At 47.0% G+C, this 23,820-nt stretch overlaps 1 protein-coding gene across 2 annotated transcripts in view; it reads left to right on the top strand.

The window, feature by feature from the left end:
- CAB39 (calcium binding protein 39) overlaps window positions 1-23,820 on the top strand; it is a 45,420-nt gene that overhangs the window by 11,191 nt on the left and 10,409 nt on the right. The window contains exon 2 of one of the 2 annotated variants that reach the window (XM_032971992.2): window positions 21,545-21,832. In XM_032971992.2, coding sequence (XP_032827883.1) covers window positions 21,731-21,832 — 102 coding nt within the window. In that variant the 5' untranslated portion in view covers window positions 21,545-21,730. Of the gene's footprint in view, window positions 1-21,537; window positions 21,833-23,820 lie in introns of both variants that reach the window. The other variant, XM_032971991.2, reaches the window with a different exon arrangement.

Genomic DNA, 23,820 nt, shown 5'->3' with positions numbered 1-23,820 from the left:
CAGTTCCGTGGTTGGTAAAGTAGAGGGGTCCTATCGGAAACAGGGGGAACCACGGCCATGGTCAGACTCATAGCTAAAATCACTTTCCTCCTTATTAACTAGACACCGATTAAAATACGGTACATGACACAATTTACTACTATAGAGCCAAGAATGTCTGTGTTCCACGTGTGACGTCGCTCCACGTCGGCCAGCCCCCCTCATTAATAGGCATGAGCAGGTGACGTCACTCCACATCGAACAGCCCCCTTCATTAATAATCATGAAGAGGCGACGTCTTCTAAATGGACACCCCCTCCATTAATAATAATTAGCGGGTGACGTCACTCCACATGGGGGGGCGAGGTGCCTCCTCCCCCCTCCTCAGCGTCAACTTACAACCCTCACTACAGAGGCAGAACCCTCACATCACACGATCTCCGTAATGCTATTGAGACGTAGAAGTAAAAAGGAAGTGATGATGAACAACATATTATAACCTTTAAATTAAATAAGTCTGTGTCACCGCGGCCTTACAAATTGCACACAAATGGATGCAATGAATATCACGTCGCGCTCTGCTTTTCGCTTGCAAGTTTCATATTTACTGAAATACACCCGTCCTTGGACGGGCAAAAGGCTAGTAACAATAATATATAAATCAACATTACATTAACTTTACGTACCTTTAATATTAACAATTGTGACGACAATGAGATGATGGTGGTTAGAAGGAAGTGGGGCTCAGCCCACCCTCTTCCTCCGGGTCATGCGTCATCGGAATGGAATCGGAAGAAAAACTAAAACAAAATAACTTCATCGGTACGAGGCTCCCACAAGGCCATGCGGAAGGGCGTGTGGTACAGTTTGGCACCAGGTATCATTGAGTGCGGTCCTATCGCTACAGTTCTCTGCAGTGAATACATTAGAATGTCTTTAAAAACAACGGTGCTATGCCTCTAAATAAAATTGACGCTCACCCCTTGCGCATTTCAAGGTTCAGCGGTGAACGAGACACCCACCCTGCAACTTGCAGAACTCTCGCAATGGGAACAGGTTAATGTGAATGCAGTTGCGATGGTGCAACGTGGTCTATGTGCTGCGAGAATTACAATAATACAGTACTGTACACCAAAAGAGACGGACGGCTGATGAGCTACGCAGAGCCAGGGGTGGCCACAGGTAGCCACCCATGTGGTCCCGTGAAATTTGTAAATGCTTGTTGCGGACCCTCTGCTGACCCATGGATACTAAAATTTCAAGGCCGTGGTCGGTTAATTGGTATACAGATAATGAACCGTGTATACATGGATCCGTGTCATCGGACCTCCCTTGCCAGTAGCAAAATATAAGAATAGATTTTACCCTTTGCGGATCCGTTGTTGGCAATTCCACGGCTGGCGAGGGATTGCTGTACGTATGTACAAACACGCCTGCTGTCTGTAGGAAGCTTTAGCGAAAAACAAATTACACTACTGTCAGCTGTGTTCAGTGCTGGTCTAAGAAAGACCTCACGTTCATAAATAAACAGGTAAGATTGTTTCAACACCAATGTCAAATAATATTTCATTCTGATTTAAAGCTTTCGTGACTGCAGTAATTCATATTCTTAGTTTTTTCGGTAAAGTCACGTTGAAGAGAAACAACAAAATAACAAAATATATATAAAACAATAAAAAATTCTCACGACGTTTCGACCATAACTCAAACGGTCATCATCAGGTGATGACCGTTTGAGTTATGGTCGAAACGTCGTGAGAATTTTTTATTGTTTTATATATATTTTGTTATTTTGTTGTTTCTCTTCAACGTGACTTTACCGAAAAAACTAAGAATATAATATTTCATTCATTGACCCACTGCAGCTCTCAGACAAAATATACATTGCTCAGAAGCATTTGCTTAAAGCAAACTCTGGAATGGTTTTGTCCTCCGGTCAACCTCGCCAGTGGTGTCTGGCCTGTTAAATCAATGTCACAGGGTAGCTTCATGTTATGAGTCTCACGATACCAGGAACCATTAATCACATTGCAGCAGTGTATACATAGTTGTTCAAACCAGCACCCTGCTGATGAAACTTGTTGAAGTTGAGACCATACTGAGATCTGCATTACTGACTTAACAAAATGCGACTGGGATACATTGGTACAAAGGCTCCATGAGTAGATGGGAGTCACAGTTATTCCATTGTAACAATGATGCAAACCCCCATAATGTAATAATAGTTATGTACAAACCCCCTTGTTAATCCACTGCTGGATGAAGCCTTCGCCACATCGTGTCGATCGTGGGGGTTGTTTGACCATATTTTGCCGCTCTGACAGGGTGGGTGAGTGATGGGATGCTGCAGGACTGGTTCACATTCCTCGCCACTGATATTAACCATGGCTTGGAATCATAACTCGGGTCGGTAAAATTCATAGCGCAGTGCACCAATTGCTGTGCCATGTACATCTCCTACAGGGATTTACTTCACCTATTAAAGCCAGCGCAAGAAAGTAAAGGTCTTGATATCTTACCCACGACTAACCCGGCATTGCTTCTTACAAGCCTGTTGATGCCACCCAATGTGGCAGTAGCTGCCTTGTTGAGTACCATTTGTTTCGCGCAGTGATTGAGAAAAAAAATATGCGAACGCAACATTAATCGTTGAGTAACATTCGGCGTTCGCCATTCGTATAGCGCAAGGCTATCGCCAAGGCGCTACGTTTCACGGACAAGTCTGCAGCAGTTTCACAATAGGGCACGAAGTTGCTACGTGTCATCCATGTTGAGTCATTTTGTACGTAATTTTTCACATTTTATTAATATGGACCATCACGTCGGCAAACAAATACCCTACTTATTTTTGAATGACATCATGGGGTCTCTAACATCCATTATAAAGCAGACTGGTGTATATATCTTTGTAGTTATTGCACCCACAGTAAAAACCAGGGAGGCCTTCTGGATTCAAACCGTGAACCTCTGCAACAAGCTGCTAACGCTAGCTGCTGGCCCACGTCACCGCCCTGTAAATGTAGCACTGTTTGCTGTGGGTTGATGCGCGCACAGCCACCCTGGTGTTTAAGCTAATAGTGTCGCAAGTTGGTGTTTTTTTTACGTCATTTGCTGGGCGAGCCATTTGCAAATCCCACCCTGCGCTTACTCGCCTCTTAATTCAATGGGGAGAAAGTGGCACTTTGGGGTCATTCACCCATGTGCGCTTTTTCCAAAAAACAACTTGCGCCTATATGATCGCAATCGTGATCAGTGGTTTCTTGGCAGAGAGCAAAGCGTTTTTTAAATTGATTCCAGATTGTTCCCCCGGGAAGAGCCGACACGCGTTGCATTCAGGAATGGCATGGTACCCGGGCAAACGTGCGTGCTTGCGTGTACCTGCGTGCGTGCACGTGCGTGCGGGGGAGCGGTAGTGCCGTGGTTAGTTCGTACTGTGCTACGAACCCGGTGGCCCAAGTTCAATTCCCGAGGTTAGGTCTGGTGCTGGTGCGTAAACAAGCACTCGGGAGACAAAGGCAGCGTGGTCTTTGCCACACTACCCCCGTAGTGAGCGCTGTGTTAACCTTCATAGGTGCAAACAACACTTGCCCCAACATTCTGTTAAGTGTAGACCAAATTACATGCAAACGCTGGAAATTACTGGGTGTGTAACGATTATCCCATTAACATCCATTTGTTTACTCTTAATTAGTGCACAGGGTGCACAGAGAATGGGGTGTACATGCGTGCAAGATTTGGCCACTTGATGTATGAAAACTACCCAAGTTTTTGTTATTACGTGCTGATAATAATGAACGCAGAAAAACAACGAAGGTAGCAGAGCAGGCATTGCTGACAGCACGACTGAAGCGCCTAGTGCAGGGGCCGGCAACCTGCGGCTCCGGAGCCACAATGTGGCTCTTTAGGGACCGCTTCATGACGTTATTTCTTAAGGACCCACCGTCTTGATTTGAAGCTTTCGTGACTGCAAGGATTCATACTCTTCGTTTTTTTTCGGTTAAGCCACGTAGGTAAAATAAAATAAATGAAAACAACTAAATCAAATCACGACGTTTCGGAGGCAACACAGGTGGAACAGTCACAGCAAAATTGCTGTATCAAGTGAAGAGAGCTCTAAGATACCCGAGACTATATACAGGTTAAGGGGGGGGAGGAGCCAGGAAGGGACGTGGGTGGGGGGGGAGGGCTCAGTTAAGCCGCCTTTTGTTATGTTGCAGGGCGTTCGGGGGCGGTGGTGCACTGCACGAAAGCAAGTACAACCCACTGGAAGTCATTTGGCCACATGGCCTCCCAGTTTTGAACCATTTCCTAAACCACATCAATTCCAGACACACCCATCCATCAAATTCACCATGGAAGTGGAGAAACATGGCAAGCTGCCATTCTTAGATGTTCTGTTTGAGAGGAGGGGACTGATGGCTCTTTGGGACATTCTGTTTACAGGAAGTCCACCCACACATATTCCTACTTGAAGCCTGATTCCCACCACCACCCGGCTCAAAATAATTATCTCATCAAAACATTATACCATAGGGCTCATTGCATTTCTGACCAACACCACCTGGCCAGTGAATTAAAACATGTACATCTGGCCCTCAAGATGAACGGATACTCTGACCGTACTATCCGCCAAGCTGTTTCTCCCACCATACAGAAGCAACCACCTGATACTCCGATCAAAATCATCACACTGCCATACATAGCAGACGTTACCAAAAAGATTTCCAAAATTCTAAACAAACACAAGATCCAGGTCCGGTTCAATACAGTACACAAAATCCGTCATCTGATCCCATCCGTAAAGGATGTCATTCCTGACTTACAGTACCCCGGTGTTTACAAATTGAGTTGTACCTGTGGTGACTGCTATATCGGGGAGACGAAACGACATATTTCTGACCGAATTCGCGAGCACAAATCAGAATTGAAACACGGCATAACGAATTCTTCGGCCGTGGCTGATCATTGTTTCAACACAGCGGGTTCTCATGACATTGTTTTCTCCGATACCAAAGTACTATGCAAACCCCTCCCGGTTATTACCAAAGATTTGTCCATGAAGCCATCCAGATATACAAACATAGACACAACTTCAACCGAGAGGATGGTTTTAAATTGAGCAACCATTGGGAAGATGTCATCAACCAAGTCAAACTTTAGCTGCCTTATAATTGTTCAGCCATTTCCATTTCTTCCAGTGGGGTGTACTCGCTTTTGTGCAGTGCACCACCGCTACCCCCGAACCCCCTGCAGCATAACAAAAGGCGGCTGAACTTAGCCCTCCCCTCCCCACCCACATCCCTTCCTGGCTCCTCCCCCCCCTTAACCTGTATATAATCTCGGGTGTCTCAGAGCTCTTCACTTGATACAGCTATTTTGCTGTGACTGTTTCACCTGAAGACGGAAGCTTGTGTTGCCTCCGAAACGTGATTTAATTTGGTTGTTTTCATTTATTTTATTTTACCTACTTGACTTTACCGAAAAAACCAAAGAGTACCCACCGTCTTGTATTGCCGGCTCCTTGAAATATTTTTTTTTGCTAATTCGAAAAGATAATGGTTATTTTGATTTGCCGACCCCTGCGACCTAGCGCGTCCGTACAAGAGAGACGGTGCCCTCGACTGGGTTAACTCTACTAGGGCATAATTTTCAAGGTGTTGCCAGCAAACTGACCCCTTCTCGGATGGCTTGGATTCAAAGGCGAGAGTTGTCTGTAAAGACTGGCCCCCAGGTCAAAGTTGAAAAGTCTTTTAAGTGTCTTCCAAATCGTGGACCTCCCATGCTCGCGTACATTAGCAACCCTGGGCCAGTGTTGAGGACATTTTCACATTTCTATGGTGGCGGCCGCTCTGTCCACAGCACAATGTGTTCTTGAGTATTTAGTAGAACACGTTACGCAAAAGAAAAGTGTTCAAAACGCTTTTGTGCTACCTTAGTGGATTGTGAGTAATGCAATTGATAAATTAATACACTCTGCAGGTATCTCCCTACTTGCAAATAGAATAACATCCGAGTCCATCAGCCAAGTGCACTCGCAAAAAATAATTATCCTTTGGCATTTGTTCTTTAAATGGGCTACACCCTGCTGATGACTCACAAAGTAAAAATCAGCCTTGTTTACAAAACAACGCAACTGAGAAAACGGTGACCCAGTTGGTGTATATCTTAAATACTTTACTGGTGTTTTTTTAGCCGAGACAGACACCTAGTCTGTTAATTTGTTTATTTCACCACAATCTGCCTAGGCCACTCATGATTACAGTGTAATAGCTCCATTTACATCTCTCCCTTTTACATCATTTAGCAAATACGTCGTCACTGTATTAATACCGCTTCCTGATTTGAGTCGCCACGGCTCACACGTCGCTGATGGCATCGTCCTTCCTGTCTCGTATCCGTCGCCTCTCAGCCTTCACCTCCACCACCTACCCTGCACACGAACTACCTTCCGTTGCGCATAAAGAATGTACTGTACTGTAGAGTACAATAAATTATTTACGTACAGTATTTTGGTGATTTTTTATAGTGTCATTTATTGAATTGTACCCTGTATAATGTGTGTTAAGGTTTATTGCTCTGCACTTGTGTTGAGTACAGTATTTTTCGTAATTTAATGTCATGTTGTGGGTACGCTGAGGATGAAGATGCCTGCATTAACACCGCTTCTCTGTACCCTCCGTTGTCTTTGTTTAGCTCACGTGGCGTACAGACTCCGTTCCACGATATATTTCTTTGATTTGCATCCTTTCGATATCCGTGATCACATCTTTCAGGAACGCGTCCCCGACGTAGCCGTTGCTATTACTGTACTCTGGTCATAGTTTATTTTTTCTCCAGATCCTTACTGTTATCATGTACACAGCTGCCGCACTCCACTCAACTCTTCAGCAGTGAAGGCGAGTGGATTCTTTCTTCCGCACTCGTTAAGTGCGGACGTACAATTCATTTTTGCCAAACGTGGTGGTGCACGCCATGTCGGAAGCGGCGCTGGTCGTTCAGAACAATAACTTGAACGTTTGACGCATTGCACAGGTACTTTCTCACTCGAAGTTAGGAATGGCTTGGGAAGTGCCAGCTGAAGCCACAGTAGAGCTGGAAGGTAGCAGGCATGTGGGGAGATGGTGTCAAATTCCCCTCCAAGCTCAGCGGTTCTCTATATATGAAGGTGTTATCGATCAATAGTGTTTATACATGTGGGTGGAAACTGGACCACCCAGACGAACCCACACATGCGAGGGGGCAATACTATCCCATACAGATGTTGTAGCCAAGTTTTTTGCAGCAAGTCAGGGTAGGGGACCTCGATGTCCACGGGAAGGGAGTTCTACAGCATTTGTGTGATGCACCAACCCTCACCTCCACAGTGATGGGTTAGAGACGTGCACCATCACCGCCTGCTGTTATTATTATTCTTTAAATAGTCACATGGTTGTACATATGAGCCTGTTTTACTCTTACAGAATATCAGGTAATCAAGTGTTTACATTTGGGAGGAAACCCAGGCGTGCGAGGGGGGAACACTCTATCCCATACAGATGGAACAGGCCGGGTCCACATTTTTACTGTACCGCATTCTGGCGAGCCAGGGTATGGCACCTCTACACCCAACGGAATGGGAAGTTTCACAACATTTGTTCGATCCATGCGCCACCGCCGCTTGGCTTATTGCGTATAAGACTCCGACCTGCAGGGCAGTTGAGTTCCAGCACAAGGCAGTACACCCAAGTTGTTTGGTTAACAGCCTCTGATGCATTTTCTGGTGTTCTCTTGTCTCTGTTGGTTTTCTTTGGCGACTATTTAACTTTATTCCCACCCAAACAAATATACTCGAATTTGAAGGTGGGGTCAAACGTCTAACACGGCTAGGCTGGGCTGGGTAATTAAAAACGAACTGGCATGTCAATCCACTCCTTTGCGCATGAGAGCTCACATGCGCTCGGTGATGGTGTGGAGCCTATTCGTCCTGCAGCTCATCTCATGTTCACTGACATTTTCCCCTCTGCGGAAACGTCGCAGCATCGGATTAGGAACCGTCCTGAACAGTGCCGGGTATGCACATTTGATGTTGTTAGAAGCGGCGGTATGACGTACCCGTCGCGTATCGCCACGTTTCCTCCACCTATTAGCACGTTCGGGTACGGACAGTGAGAATGACGCTCAACATGCAGTACATTTCCACCACCGTGTCCTCAAAGTTAAACTGTTTGCTGGGTCGCAGCTTTCGTTTTGAACGTATTTTTTTCTGTGGCGCTTGCTCAGTGTCTTTGACATGGCCATTACAACCCCCCCATCCTCCCACCCCCTTTCTCGTGCCACCCAGCGGGCTCGGGAGCCTGCACATTCTGTGCTCGGTGACGCGGCAGAGCGGATTGTGAGACCCATTCATTTGGGGGGGGGGGGGGTGGATTAGCGCAACGAAATTAAATACCGCTTTCTTGATGCCTGGCACAGTTGGCGAAAGTGCGATTATGTGACCCCCCCCCCCAGAACCGGATATCTTAATGGTGTTAAAAGGGGTTTTGCCAAGGGCGGTGCACCGCCCCCCCGATGTGCGAATGCGTCAGGCCCGTGGCCTGCGCACGCTCCCCCGTATCAATCGATGCACATTATCGCGTTGCACGCCGGCGTTGGTTGCGGGCACGCGGCTACGTGAGAGCGAGGTCTGGGCGGCAGCGGCGGTGCGTTTGTTTGTTGTTGTTGCAACGTGAGCCGTGCGACCGCACAAACACAACGCTGTTCCCCCTGTGGGGGGCAGCCCTCGGTAATGAGGATATTGACAGCCCTCGGCTCTGTTTAGTCATGCAAGGGGCCCAATTGGGAGGTGGCATCCTCCCCTCCTAAGAGTGGCATGTAATAATAAGCACTTTGGTATGGTTATGGCTAATATTTTTTTTTATTGGACGGTAATTGAAGTGCACTTTAACAAACAAACCTCTCGGCATAATTTTCTGAAAATGTATCTTGGGACGTAGAGGCTTTTCTGGATCAAGGAAATAATTGCGATATTGGTTGTTATTCCCATGATACTTAAGGGGGTGAGAGGCAATGGTAGCGCAGTGGTTTGCGCACTGCGCTGTGAAGCCAGCGGACCCGAGTTAGTTTCAAGGCCACGGCTAACATCCGTGACGCGCCTTTTTAGCCTTGCCGACCGTTCTAAAAGTTATTTAAGTGAGTGGCCTGTTAACTCCAGCTGGGCGTACTGAAGGATTGGCCTAAGTTAGTGCCACCACTTGCCTGACTTTGTCTAAATTTGACTTTCAGTGCCCATGTTTTTATGATTCCACACCAGGTACTGCTAATTTTTTTTGCTTCAAGGAGGGGGGAAGTCCAAGCCAAGTTTTCATACGATGTGATACTGTGCCATGGTGGTGAGATGTTAACTACCTCGCCTGGTATACAGGAGGTTGTGGGTTCGATACCGACCATGACTCCCGTATATTTGGAGTTTGCGTGGTCTCCCCATGGTCGCATGGATTTTTCTCCGGGTCCTCCGGGTTTTCCCTCTAGATTTAGAATCGAGATGCGATTAGAGTATTTGGCTGCTTTAAATTTCCACGTAATAACCCACTTCGTTGAACTATCATTTGTGGTCAGGTTGCTTCTGAAAAAGAGCTATATAGCTCAGTGGGCCTTATCTGGTAAAATAAAAAGTTTTTTAGAAGTTTAGTTTAGACCCTGGTCCGATGGTTTGTGAGTTCTAACCAGTAATTATCGAACCCACGTGGTCAAGATGGTTTGCGGAGTGTCGGGCTCGGGCTGCACACTTGCGCACACAATTGTACGAACACATTCATGCGTTCTGGTGCGACCTATACAGATTATAATTATCGCTATGTTGAGGCTTTAATAATATTATTTCTATCCCGGCTGCATTTCAGCTGCATGAGCTTCATCGGGATGGGCAAAGGTGGATTTAGAGAAAACAAGCAGAGTGAGGCCGAGGCGTCAGGTGTCCAAACAGGTTTGGCAGGAGGAGAGCGGCTGTGACAGACTGCCGACACACGCACACAAGAGGAAGTTACCCACAATGGCGTAATTAGTGTTTGGGTAACAATAGTAATTTCGACTTGTAACGCGCAGTGTTCACTCACTCTCGACAACAAAGAGTGACTCAGAGGCGCGAAAAGGAACCACAGACAAGCGGGAAGAGGTAGCCAGGTGATGAGCTGGCACAAAATTCTGCCTCCTCCCCCCCCCTTCCCTAGCCGTGCCATCTATATATAAAGATTTTAGCGGCCAATTGAAAAGTGTTTACGTGTGAGAGGAAACCACGCATGTGAGGGGGCAACATTCTATCCCTTACCGATGGAACCGGTTGCGTCAATATTTGTTTTTACCACCTCCTCGTCGCCCAAGGGAAGGGAGTTTCAAAGCATTTGTCCGGTGATCCACCAACCCTCGGCTCCTCCACAGTGCTGGGTTTATAGTTCGTGGGCAGCGTAGTTGCCACCACCGGGCCAGGCTCAAAGTCTCTTCCGCCACCACTTTCTGATTTGAGGAGCTGGGAACATTTGCGCTTGCAGTTCGATCCTGAAATCGTTCTGTTCATGCCTCGTTTGTAATGGCTCATTTGTGTTTCTTAATTTTTATTGTGTTCTGTCTCGCTTGCTAGATATTGCCTACACAATTTGCGTAAATGTAAATTATTCCCAGAATTAGCATCAGTCGCAATTGCATCTTGCACACACAATTTGATGCACGTATTGGTCGCGCAATAATATTTTAAACGATGAGCACTAGCATGTAGTTCCTCAACTCGACACGGAGATATACTGATCAGATAGGTGCAGGTATAGATATTAAACACACAGGCATAATTATCACATATACAGTACTGGGTTTCCGATGAGAAGTTGGGAGAAATGACCTGGCTTATTCGAAGTGAAGAGGAGTCGGAGAATGGTTCCAGCACTTCTTTATTTCTCCAATGCACAGCAACACTCGTTCCAAAACCAACCCCGAACACACGTCCCACAGCCCCTTTTAAGCCCTCCATCTCCGCCCTCGCTCCCAATACACATCCACGTCGGGCACGCCTGGCCCGGGTGACGTCACTGCCCTTTAACCCCTGACCCCCGTCCAGTGCATTCCCGCGCGTGTGATTGGTGCGTGTTGTAGTGAGAGCGGAGATGTCGTGTCTGCGTGGTGCGTGTGCGTGAGGGTGGCTCGCAGATCCCTTACATCAGCATACATTACTTGTTATTTTTTTCGTTTAAAGTTTTCGTTTTATATGCAGCGTCGTCGCTCATGCAAATTGCATCTCACAGTCGCTGCGGGCCCACAGACGCGGCGAGCTGGAAGGCAGAAGTGGTAAGTCGGCCCCACCAACAATTGTCCAAGCTCTGCAGTCCTCTGTATGTTAAGATGTTTCCGGCCAATTTGTATTCATACATGTGCAAGGAAACCGGGAGCCCCCGGAGAAAACTCAACTTGTAGAATTCGAGTCACTGACTTTTGAGTACAATGCAGCAGGGCTTCTGTAATTCATCAGATGGACAATGGGGTAATTAACAATAATTCCTGAGGTTTTTTTTTATTGTCACCAGGAGGAAATCGGCCAATGTTTTGTCCAACACATGAGGCAGGCAACTGGCCATCTTCTCTCTCATGAAAGAAGGGCATTGTGCCGAAACATCAAGATCTTTCTTTTCAGTGCCAGCAAAAACATCCCCTTGTTATTGTAAGCAGTTAACCGGTTCTCAGAGAAAAATAAATTCGGAAAAGCAGCAACTGTATAGTTCTTTGTTGGAGCGGTTAACGATGATAAAGATGCTATTTTCACTGCTTAAACATGATTGCCACTATAAATCTTACAATCTGAACTTGCACAAATTGCATTTGACTTTTTTTTGGCTCAAGAGTGCTATTTCAGATAGTAAATAAGATACATATGAAAATTCCCTTTTCTATCGCCACATAAAAATGTAGTATTTGAAGTCTCATGGGTCCAGAGCTTATGTTAACCAGCAGCATTTAACTTTCCAAAACTTTGGACCGGTTTCAATTTTCGACCTTCAGGGTCTCATCCAGGCTTACCAAACAAATACTGCTGGTTTAGGAGGCGTGACGTCAGTTGCTTCTCTCCGCACCACGAGTCGTCGGCTTAAGCAAATGCTTCTTGTTCGCGCAAGTCTGGAAGTTCAGTAGGACTTTCGGCTTTTTCTGGAGGTAAGGAATGGAAGTTGATTAATTTATTAATATTTGGCATTCTGCATGCACCCATGTGTGTGTGGGGAGCAGTGGCGCAACGGTTAACGTGTTGTGCTACGAACCTAGCGACCCGAGTTTGATTCCCGCTCACGTCCAACACCAGTGACGATTTTCTGAATCTGTCCTGGGCCTCCCCTAGGTCGACTTTCGCCTCAATTGAGTACCTGATGCGATGTGTAAACATCGCCACTGGGGAGACAAAGGTAGCCGGGCGTGGTACTGGCTACCCACCCCCTCGTGTGCTGTGCCGGCCTTCATAGGTGCTAGCAAACGGCACTTAACCCAACCGTCTGTTAAGACTATATGGGGGATCGTCGTGTTTTTTGCTGTGATGGTGGCATAGTTATTCACACATTACACTGAAAATCTGTTCCATTACCAGGATTAGATAACGCTACAAATTATGGTAAGGGCTAACACCAGTGGAGTGTTTTAGTAGAACCTGTTCGTAGTCTCTTTGAGGAGGACTCGGCATCAATGGATACCTGGTTCTGCGTGTGAACATAAGCACCGAGGCGTCGTGCTCGCCTCGCTGAGCCTTTACTGCGTCATGCTGGCCTTAATAGGTACTACTCTCTAACAGCGCTCGCCCCTATGATCTTTCAAATTGTTGTGGGGGGGGGGTTCTCTGTCAGTGTTTTGCGTGCGTTTTATGTAGAGCGGAGTGAAACTTGATGGTGTTGCATACTGCCAAGGGTAAAACTCTTCCATGGGACCTTGTTCTTTTGGAGGTTTGTTTACATGCAGCAGCAGCAGGCGTAGAGAGGAATTCCAAGAATTTTGCAATGACGAGGTCGGGGCGGTGTCCTTGTAAGTGATGTTGCATGAGAGCATGGTTTTGGCAATGCTGCAACAACATCTACATTCAGCAGGCGGGGGGCGCTGCACAATGCCGCTGCCAGCCGGGATTTTCCCACAGTTGCAGTATTGGCTACGATTCCTCGATTAAAATAGATTTCTGTGTGCACGATTCTCGTGTGTCCAATTGTGTACGCGTATAAGCGGTAGTTTTTAGCGGTTAGGGTGCTGCGCTTCGAACCCGGCGACCCAAGTTCGATTCCCGCTCACGGCCACCAACACTGGTGACGATTATCTGAACCGGTCCTGGGCCTCCCCTAAGTCGACTCAGCCTCAAATGAGTACCTGGTGCGATGTGTAAACATCGCCACTGGGGAGACAAAGGTGGCCAGGCGTGGTGCTGGCTACCCACCCCCTCATGTGCTGTACCGGCCTTCATAGGTGCTCGCAAACGGCACTTAACTCAACAGTCTAAGACTCTATTGGGGGTCTTTGTAACGTGTATAGTGTGTGTGTGTGTAGCGTTTTCTGGTGGAACAACCGGACTCCGCTCAGCTACCACCCCACCCTTTATGCCGTGGAATGGCTTACAACATTGAACCCACAATTGTGGCCCTGCTGCTTTATTCAAATGCCATACGAAATAAGAAATGTTGTCTGTAGTGTGCAATAAAAGTGGTCGGGCGTGGTGCTTGCCATCCCAAACCCGCATGATCTGTTCTGACCTTCATAGGTGCTTGCTAACAGCACTTACCTAACAGTCCGTTAAGGCTATACGGGGCGTCTTTGTATTCGCACCTGATTTGTTACAATTGAGGTAATTGTAGCTGATGGCCAACTCGCCGGGAATGCACCCGGTCTCAGAAAACCAAGCTGGATTGGGCCTGGCCAGTGCTACTTGGGTGGATGAATGTGTGAGTATTTTATTTTTACGATTTTTATTTTACCAACATTTATTGGTTAATTTTGTGTCCGTAGAGAAGCGCTGAACACAGAACACGCGAGTGTTTGTTTCTGGAAGTTTAAAGTTTACACTTGCGTCAGAGCCGTTGTTCCAGTCGCTGGAACGCTTTGGTTTATTTCTTCTTCCCTCATGCCTTTTTGTCACCTGATCTCCGTTTCGCGTTATCCTTCTTTGGTCACCCAACATTGAGAAGGCATCTGCATTTCATTGCTCGCCCGAAGATTTGGTCACCTTTAAGGTGTGGCACAGTGCTCCTCCCTCACGGGCCGTGTGTATAATGGATCCAAGTGTATGTGTGGTGTGTGTGTATGTGTTCCCTCTTCGTATAAAGAGTTGTGGCAGAGTGGTATAGCGCACTATGCTTACAAATCCAAAAACTCGAGTTCCATTCCTGTTCACGACCAACATCGGTGACGAATAATTTACCTCGTCTTGGGCCTCCCCGAAGTTAGGTTGACTCGGCCTTAAATGAGTACCTTGTGCGGTGTGTAAATATCAACAATGGGCAGACGAAGGCAACCGGGCGTTCCGTTGGCCACCAACCCCCTCGTGTGCCTTGCCAACCTTATTTAAGTGCTCGCTAATAGCACTTGCCCCCAACAGCCCGTTTGTGCTACGTGGAATCTTTGCCCCCTGTTCATTAAGTTGCAGGGCTGACAAAGAGCGTGAAGCTTAGAAGCCCGGAAGTTTTCATTCCTCTTCATGTGTTTGAAGCCACACCCACGTCTGTCTGTCTTCACATCGAGCGCTGTTCTGATAACTGCCCGGCTGTGTGTCCTGAACTCTTTAACACACGTATGAAATGTCTGTATCGACAATATTTGGTTAAAATCACCACCAGGTGCTCCGCCATAACGCTTGCGCGCCGCCGCTGCGTATGTATGTGCTGTATGTTGAACTTATTTCGTACCGTACCTAGCCAACCGTGCTTTATTAGAGGTATGGAAGTGATGTCACGGGGAAGTCACTCGAGTGCCATGATGACTTTCCTGGCTGTAGCTTTCAAGTCTCGTTCATCTCCTGAATGGAGCTTTTAACTCAGCACATGCCTGCGCCGATTAAGATGTTTATTTCTGGGTTGCATCATAGATTTAGTGAACGTTTTAACATCGGTGTTGTGTGCCGAGGCAGCCGACATTCAGCAGCGAATTGACAAAGTGCAGTGTGTGCACACGTTGGTATATTCTCAATACTACTTATTGCACTTAAGGATTAATATTTACAGCCAAATCATTAATGAAGTTTGTCCTTTCTCGCACCCCCATTAGCACGGTTGGCTATGTACGGTGTGAAAGAAGTTCAACGTACAAAGGAGAAGCCGGAGAAATATCACAAGTCAACCTACATGGGGCTGTTTAAATTTAATTTTTATTTGCTAATCAAGTTCACGGACCGTTGGCCGCCACCTTGTTTAAGAGCTTGCCATTGATAAAGAAGAGACTTTGAGTCCGTACTTGGCCGTCACGTGTTTTTGTTTTAAACGACTTCGACTTATGACCCACAGCTTTTTTTTATTGGCGCACGTGAGCTATTGAGAACAGGGCTGACCCACCAGGCTCCGAATGGTTATTCTTTCATTGGCCTTAATGGACGCAGATCGCAACCGGCCATACACATCTATATAGAAACTAAACACATTTGTCAATACACTGTGGCCTTAAAAGGAAAAGACACGTAATAGGTAATGTTTTGGGCAATAGTCCTTCATGACACATTTGTTGATGCAGCATCGCCAAATGTTACGTATATTAGGGTTGTTAAAATAGTTTTTTCCACTCATGGTTTGCCACGCATATAAATGTTTTAGCAAAAATATAAACCTCTTTCACTGAGAAATGGTTGGGAGCTGATACAGTGGTGTGTAAGGATAAGCCGCACTCAATTTGCCATCCCGAGGACGCCGGTTTGATCCCATCTCCTGGCACGGCAGTTATAACGATGGGGCAAGCTTCTAACCCCCCCCACCTCCCCTCCCACATTGCCCCTTTCTATCACCTGATTACTGGTTTTACTGGATTTTGTTTAACAACCCCCAATCTATGTTTGTACATACAACCCAGAAAGGTGCCAGAAAGATGTGGCACTACTTGAGCATATTGGCACAAGACCAAGGAAAGTGGAAACATGATGAAATGCGCAGTTTGGACACCTAGGGGCTATCTGCCCACGGATCGTGATGATGAGGATATACATCATCCCACCTCCGTGCCGCTGAATGGCCACCGTGCCGCTATAGTTCCGTGACACGGTACGAGCGCTTGTGTTGAAGCTGTCGGAGCCGTGATCAGGCCCCATGGGTCGCTCTTCTCTCACTCGCCTGTGACCAGGTGCCCTACAGCTGATATTTTTTAAAATTAATTTTACCAGGTCAGGCCCACTGAGCTCTGTAGCTCTTTTTCAGAAGCGACCTGGCCACAAATAATAGCTCAGCGAAGTGGCTTATCACGTGGAAATGTATCTCAGCCAAATGCTCTCAACGCGTGATGTTGATTCTAAATGTGGGGGGTAACAAACCCGGAGGACCCGGAGAAAAATCCACGCCACCACGGGGAGGGAGAACACGAAAACTCCAAATATACAGCAGGGTTGGGATCGAACCTTATTATGGCCTCCTGCATACCAGGCGAGGTAGTTAACATCTTGCCACTGTGGCCCAAATTATATCAACAAGCACTTACACAAAGCTGCAATAGAAGCCAATGCCACTGGGAGAGTTGAGCCAGTCTCTCACCAACAGACTGCTTGCCCCCAGTCACTAAACGGCGCTCCTTCACGACCCGCTCGAGAGCGAAGCCGCTGCCACGTGCCGTCCATTGTGGGTTTCTCCCGCTTGTTTAAACCAAGGCCGTAATTTCATATATATTGGGGGGGGGGGGGGGACACATCCCCCCCCCCCCCCCCCCAATATATCCACAAACCTCCAAAGCGTTACACCGGTCAGGCTGCAGCCCATATCCATCCGGATGCCCAGTCTTTGTACAGAGCCCAATTCTTCAACGCTTGGACACAATGAGTATTCAATTCATAGAGGTTTGATTAAGCTGGATTCCACAAGCTCCAGCAGCTTGAAAATGTGCTGCTATGCGTAGACATGGACAAGGTGGTAGACGAGTCTTCTTAATTGAATTCAAGACGACTGCAGGTGCAGTTGGCCATGTTTGGGGCTAATTACAAATCTCAAACGAGCTCAGATGTTGCTAGCATTATTAGGGAAATGGTGCCAGAGGTGAGAGGTCTCTTCAGTCAGGTGGAAGCTTTAAGGCTTCTGCTGGTCGTCCCTGCCTCCTCTGTAGAAGCTGAGGGGAGTTTCAGTGTGGTGAGGAGGCTTAAGACATGGCTTAGATCTTCGATGAGTCAAACAAGGCTGAAAAATGTGGCCATGTGTCATGTGCACCAGGAGAAATTGGACAGACTGGACCTTGAAGGAATATGCCAGTCTTCTATCGGTGTCAACGATAAGCGCAAAAAGAGCTTGGGATCCTTTGCTTGAAGAATGGCAAGTCAAAACACTTGTCATTGCCTGGAGAGGCGATGACAGGATAGGAGAGTAGAGCAGAGGAAAGGAGCAGAAATGACTGCAGAGCTGGGGAGAGGATAAGAGATGACTGGAGAAGAGAGGAGAATATTGGACCAGAGGAGAGGAGTGGAGAGGAGAAGATAAGAGAGGAGAGCAGAGCAAACGCCCCTGCTGCCCACCTAAGTTTACTTGTAAATATGTAAATAAAACAACAGTTTGCTAAACCTTGGCCACAATATCTGGACTTGTCTTCAAATAACAATGCATAGATTTCTGTTTATATGATTGTGGTTATGATTGTACTTTATTAATCCCTAATATCTACCATTACATACAATGAAACAAGAACAGGTAAAAAAAGAAAAAACAGAGCAATATAATACAATACACTGTTAGACATTGTAAAAAAAAAAATAAGTCCATCTCATGTGTTAGTGAATTTTCGAATATTTTAGGCAGGAAATGACAGGAAATTAGTTTTAAAATTTAGATTTTTTTTCTGGAGGGGACCCCCAGACCCCCTGGAAGATTTGGTCCCCCCAATGTTGACTCCATGGCTACGGCCTTGGTTTAAACGCTCAGTTATTTCGGTTGCGCAAAACTACTCTATTGGGGTTCCACAAAGCGGCAATAATCGCTCCCGACTGACAGAATAATGCCTGTTGTGTGCAAGTCAGGTGGCCGAGTCGCCTTTTGCCACGCAGGGGACAGCTGCCACCAAGGGTGCCCTTTCAATTTTCTTTAGATGAGGTGTGCAGTGTAAGTTGCTTATCGCGTGCAATTAGCTTTTGAGATGCGTCTGCATAATGGAGGGCTCTCTAGCAAATGCAAATAATAAATATTATTTACATGTCCTGTTTTTTTTGTAGTCGCTGGTGACTGGGCTGAGGACTTGTACTCGCTGCACCTGGATTGAGGGTGGCTTATTTAATCTGCTTGCTGGGTGTCTTTGACACGGCCATCATGAGCCCAGAGAGGCAGCCGGCCATTGCGGCATAGATAAAATTCCTTGGTCATTGAGTTTGTTTAATTAGCTGTAGCCTCGCTGTGCCCGGTGCTGTAAGATGATCAGTTGAGGTAATATTTACTCTTTCCGAGCCGCATCACCCACACGCGCAAAACTGCCCGACGGAAAATCTTATCATGTTACGTGGCCTCATAGTTTTTTGTTCAGATTCGTAACTTTTCCTCATTAATGTAATTTAAAAAAGCAGTCGCATTTACTTGCGCAAGCGTGAAAACTGTGCCCCTTGAGTGTCGGGCAGTGGAGGCCCCCGAATCGGCGGGGAGAGTTCCACGTTCAGAGTTTAGAACCTCTATCCTGGAGTAACCTGATGAGCTATGAAGCTCTTTTTCACAGATTTATATCAGGCGCGGGTCAGCGAATTATATCGACAAACAGTACAAAAAAAACGACGAGTGCAAAATAGTGAAAAGCTAAGCAAGTCACTATGAATAAATTCTAGTGCATATATTCCTGCCGATTTGTCGGCACCAAATGAACGCTCGGGGGCGAGGCAGTCTCCTGCATAGTTGAACTCCTTTTGACTTCTCCCCCAGTGCTCCATCAGTCTGCTCCGTCCTCTCTCGCCGATCAGTGCGTACCAGCTTCAACAGGCCAAAATCGACTTGGACTATGATCCGCTGCTCGCTGCGATCTGCTGCGTGTAAACCTCGCGCACGATATACGGCCAGCGCAGTTTCAAGGTCTCCGGCCCTAAGACGCTGGAACACGCTACCAGCTCATGTTCGGGATCCATCCCTGAGTCCGAGCCAGTTCTGCAACGGACTCCAAACGGTGTTGTTGTTCCATGGAGCCTACTTCAATGTGTTATCAATGTGCGTTCGTGATGGACAGGACTCGTGAGAGTGTGCAATAACGAATCTTTTTACCGACTTCCCGCAAAGCGGTACCAATTTTATCGCACCCAATTGGGATGATGGGCTAAGCTGGATTATAACTTTGCATTCTTCTGAGTGTGGGTCACGCTCTTAATATGCAGCTGTCGGGAATGTGTGTTTGTTTTATGGGCGTCTGACATCTTTGCTGCGTGTCCATCGCGAGCGCTCGTGCAGTTGGAGAACACGGTGCTCTTGTTTTAACTGGTACCTACATGGGGGTGGGGGGGTCGGTCATATTGTGTAATAGTTTTGTCACCTGTCGTATGTTTAAAGGAATGTACGGGGTTATGCAATCGCATTAAAGCGCCACAGTGGCTAGATGTTAACTACCTTGCCTGGTATACAGGAGGTCGTGGGCCCCACCCGGATGCCTGTTTTTTTTGAGTTTGGATTTTTTTCCAGGTCTTCCAGTTTTCCCCTCCACATTTAGAAACACGCATTTAGAGTAATTGGCTGCGATACATTTCCACACGGTAATCCCCTCCGTTGAGCTATAATTTGTGGCCAGGTTGCTTCTGAAAAAAGAGCTATACAGCTCAGTGGGCCTTACCTGGTAAAATAAACAAATTTTAGTTTACAGTTTTTTAATATGTAAACGAGCTCTCATGCCATGCTCTGTTTCAATCAGAAAAGTGGTGGAAATTACATGTTTCTCTTTTAGAATGCCAGTAACCATGTCGTGACCACTGTTGGGTGTTACGACAGGAGGACACTGGGCAAATATGCACATACCCTGGCAGTTCATCATGTTCGCCTTTATTACGGAAACTGATAAAGCAGTGACCTCTATCCCTAAACTTCTCTTCTGTAAAAGCACCGGGGCTTTGATGTCCTTCCTTTATGTCGACTGTTGGCGTGTTTTAGAGGTGGCCGGGCGGCTCGTGGAGTTTGCCCGTTGAGGAATTGCTGAGCCGCAATTTTAACACGGGTTCCCCCCCCTCCCCAGTTCAACGTGGGCATCCCACACACGTGGGTTTACGCAGTGGTCCCTCGGTTAACGATATTAATTGGGTTCCAATAAAACAACCGTGAATTTAAATGATCGTTTATCGTAATATGAACCTCATGGCGGTATCATTTTTAGTCTGTTGATGGTCGACCAGCTGTACACGATGCACTACGGTGCATACGAGCGTTCAGGGTTTCAGCGCAATCGCCCTCGCTGCATTTCGACATCGCGGAGTAGCACTGATTTCCGATTGATTGGTACCCCAGTCGCGGAGTGAAGTACACCCCTGGAAAAAAATAGTGTCCCAGAAATAAAATATTTTATTGCCTCGGCCATTTGTATTATTTGGTATCCTTGGGTACCACCATCAGGATCATATGGTAAATACACGCTCAAGGCTTAATTTGTTAAAAGACGATCGGAATAATTTCCTGCTTAGCTTGCACACTAATTGTTTTCCTCACTTTCTTGTCTTCACATCCATTTTAGGGGACATTGTTATTCATATTATTTAACTTTTAAGTAAAAAAACACAGTATTCAAGAGAGCTGTTTCCATAAGCAATGCACATCAATCGTTTAAAAGCTGGCAGCCAATTTGGTCTCAAAATGCTCACAAAAGGGCGTCGCTTATTGTCTGAGGTCTGCCTAGTCCACTTAGGGGTGCTAATAGAAACAATGGGGCCCTATGGGAGGCGAATCGTTAATCGATTGCATTGTAAACCGAGGCACCACCTGTACGACATCTGTAGCGAGGGCGATGAGCTCAACACAGTCGCATAAAAGAACTGCATCGAATTCTGGCTGCAAAAATTCGACCACAGCATCGCTCTAGGGAATTACATTTCTGAGCATTCCAGGTGACGAACGTGAAGTGAGACTTTTGCTTGTGCGTCGGCGGCGAGGGAGTGGGCCGTCCACGCGTCCAGCGAGACGAGACCGTGAGAGGAGCCACTCCTGTTGGGTAGTTTCCAGCTGTCCTCTTCCGGGGTGGCTTCCACTGACACGGAAGGAGCGAGGCTCTACCCAATGTCAGGAAGGACGCGGCATTGCCTCCTGACAACACAACTCTTGATGGCAGTAACATTTTCAATGAAATTCTTATCAACAAGTTGCATGTTCTATCCTAACCTATGTGTGTGTGTCTGTGTCTGGTGTGTCTGTGTGTGTGTATCTGTGCGCGTGTGTGTGTGTGCCTGTGCTCCTGGTCTTCATTCAGGCGACAGTCCGTGTATGCGCATGTGAGCGTGTTTTTTGCCGAGTCGGGAACGAGCGAGTGAACAAGTAGGCGAGAGAGCGTACGCGCGTGTGTGCGAGCGCGTGGACGAAGCGGTGTGGGCGCGCGAGCGAGTGGGTTGAGTGGCTCTGTGAGCGGGCGAGCGCGCGCGTCCCCCCTCGGACCCTAGGCAGACATGCCCCTGTTCGGCAAGTCCCACAAGACGCCGGCGGAGGTGGTGCGCCACCTCAAGGAGAGCCTGGCCCAGCTGGAGAAGCAGGACAAGAAGGCGGAGAAGGTGCGGTGAGCCCATGCGGGATTGTTGCCGTTTTGACAACGGTTGCTCAGAGTGGACCCAAGGGCCCAAAAACATAAAAACGGCCAACAACAAACAGCACTGTCCAAGTTGAGGTTTTTTTTGGGGTCAGATCTCGTAAATATGAATGTGTCATTAAACCTGCCACTACCCAACATGGCCAATTAGTTAGGTTTGCCACAAACAAAACATGCCAATTAAGTTACTAGTTCAGCACACCGGTGGGTTGGAGAGTAAACAAACCCACAACATTCTGGATAATATTGTTTTCGAATGCCTACATGTTAAACCGACCGTCGAAGTTGTAATAGATACTGTTGACGTGCTTCTTAAATTGAGTAAGGTTGTTAAAAGAGGCTGGGAAAATCGACGGAGGGGAATTCCAAAGTGGAGCAGTGTGAGGGAAGGAGCAGGAAGTGTAAAGTGGTCTCCACGTGTGGATTATGGTGGCGAGCCAAAGAGGTTTTCGGCACTGGGTCACGTGGTGCCGGAAAATCGATTTTCTTACGACCGTAGGAGAAAAACAAGCCAGGCCACGTTGTTGGTAAGCAGCAATGGCTTTCCCATTATCCTGTCAAACATTAGTGGAAACTTGACACATGAATTACACTGTGTAGACCAGGTCAACCCTTTCCCGTTCCGAGACGTCTGCAATTTGCAGGGTGGGTGGGTCCCATTCACTGCTGAATCTTGTTCCGATGACGTACCTGTACGTCATCGGAACAAGGTTAATGGGATTCGTGATATCTAGACACAGTCCATAAATTAACAGGCATTTAGACCTAGTTGAAAGGGGACAGGGGTGTTGAGACTGAGCGAGCAAAACGTATCACTCGATGGGACAGTGGCCGATGGAGGAGAATGGTGACAGAGTGGCAGCCAAACGAGAGAATGCGTCGAGGAGTATGATCGCCGAGGAGATGAAGCAATGTGACCGGTTGACGTGCAGGAGCGAATTGGAACGGTGGCAGTACTGGACCGTGAGGAATAACGACAGCGTATGGGGGGAGGCCTTCGTCCAGCAGTGGATAGATGGCTGATTGTACTCTTGTACTAATCTGCACTTGTGGCCGCTATAGTTTATGCTCTTGCCGCTTGAACTGCTCCCGGTGCGGCTGCTTATTCTGGTGCTGCCGCTGTGCATTCCAACGTTCGCTCGGTGGTTGCTATTGGTGATACTGATGCTTAATTACTGCTGTTGCTAATGGTTCATGATCCTGCTGCCAATGTTCGCGCTGCTGCTATTTGCATCACGACGACTGCTGCTATTGCTGCTGCTACTGATCCCACAATCACCGCTGTACCCCCTCCCTCCCCTCCGCTAATTTTCCAACACTTTTGAGGTTAAGCTTGGTGGATCGTGTAGAGATCATTGCAACTCCTAATCCCGGAAAACTCGGTGCTGGTTGTCAGGAGATGGCAGCACAGCAAGAAGTACCTGGAGCACAGCTTTCTGGACCCTGTGTTTTCCTCTCATACGTGTAGTGGGTCAACAAAAATATACTATATTTTTTATTTTACCAGGTAAGGCCCACTGAGCTATGTAGCTCTTTGTCAGAAGTGACCCGGCCACAAATGCTAGCGCAACAAAGTCACGTGGGATATTTATAGCAGCCAAATACTCGAAACACAATGTTTCTAAACGTGGAGGGAAAAACCGGAGAACCCGGAGAAAATCGATGCGAGCACGGGGAGAACATGCAAACTGCATATATACTGGCATCAGGGTTGGGATCGAGCCCACGACCTCTTGTATACCAGGTGATGCAGATACCATCTCGTTACCACGGCACCCCAGTGAGCTGGGTACTCGGGTTTCCTCGCACACAAAATAAAATAAGGCTTGCAAAGAATTTGCCAAAAATTCCAATGCAGGAATATCCACAAAAAAAACAATATTTGAGACTCAATGTGGATTTCCTGGATAAATAAATTAGAAATAAATAAATGTAATCTGCAGCATTAGCAGT

This window comes from Petromyzon marinus, chromosome 47 (assembly GCF_048934315.1).
Source record: "Petromyzon marinus isolate PM22_M1 ecotype Great Lakes invasive population chromosome 47, UKy_Petmar_22M1.pri1.0, whole genome shotgun sequence".
Lineage (NCBI taxonomy): Eukaryota > Metazoa > Chordata > Hyperoartia > Petromyzontiformes > Petromyzontidae > Petromyzon > Petromyzon marinus.
The sequence above is the reverse complement of the archived record's forward strand: the minus strand, read 5'-3'. Positions and strand labels throughout refer to the sequence as shown.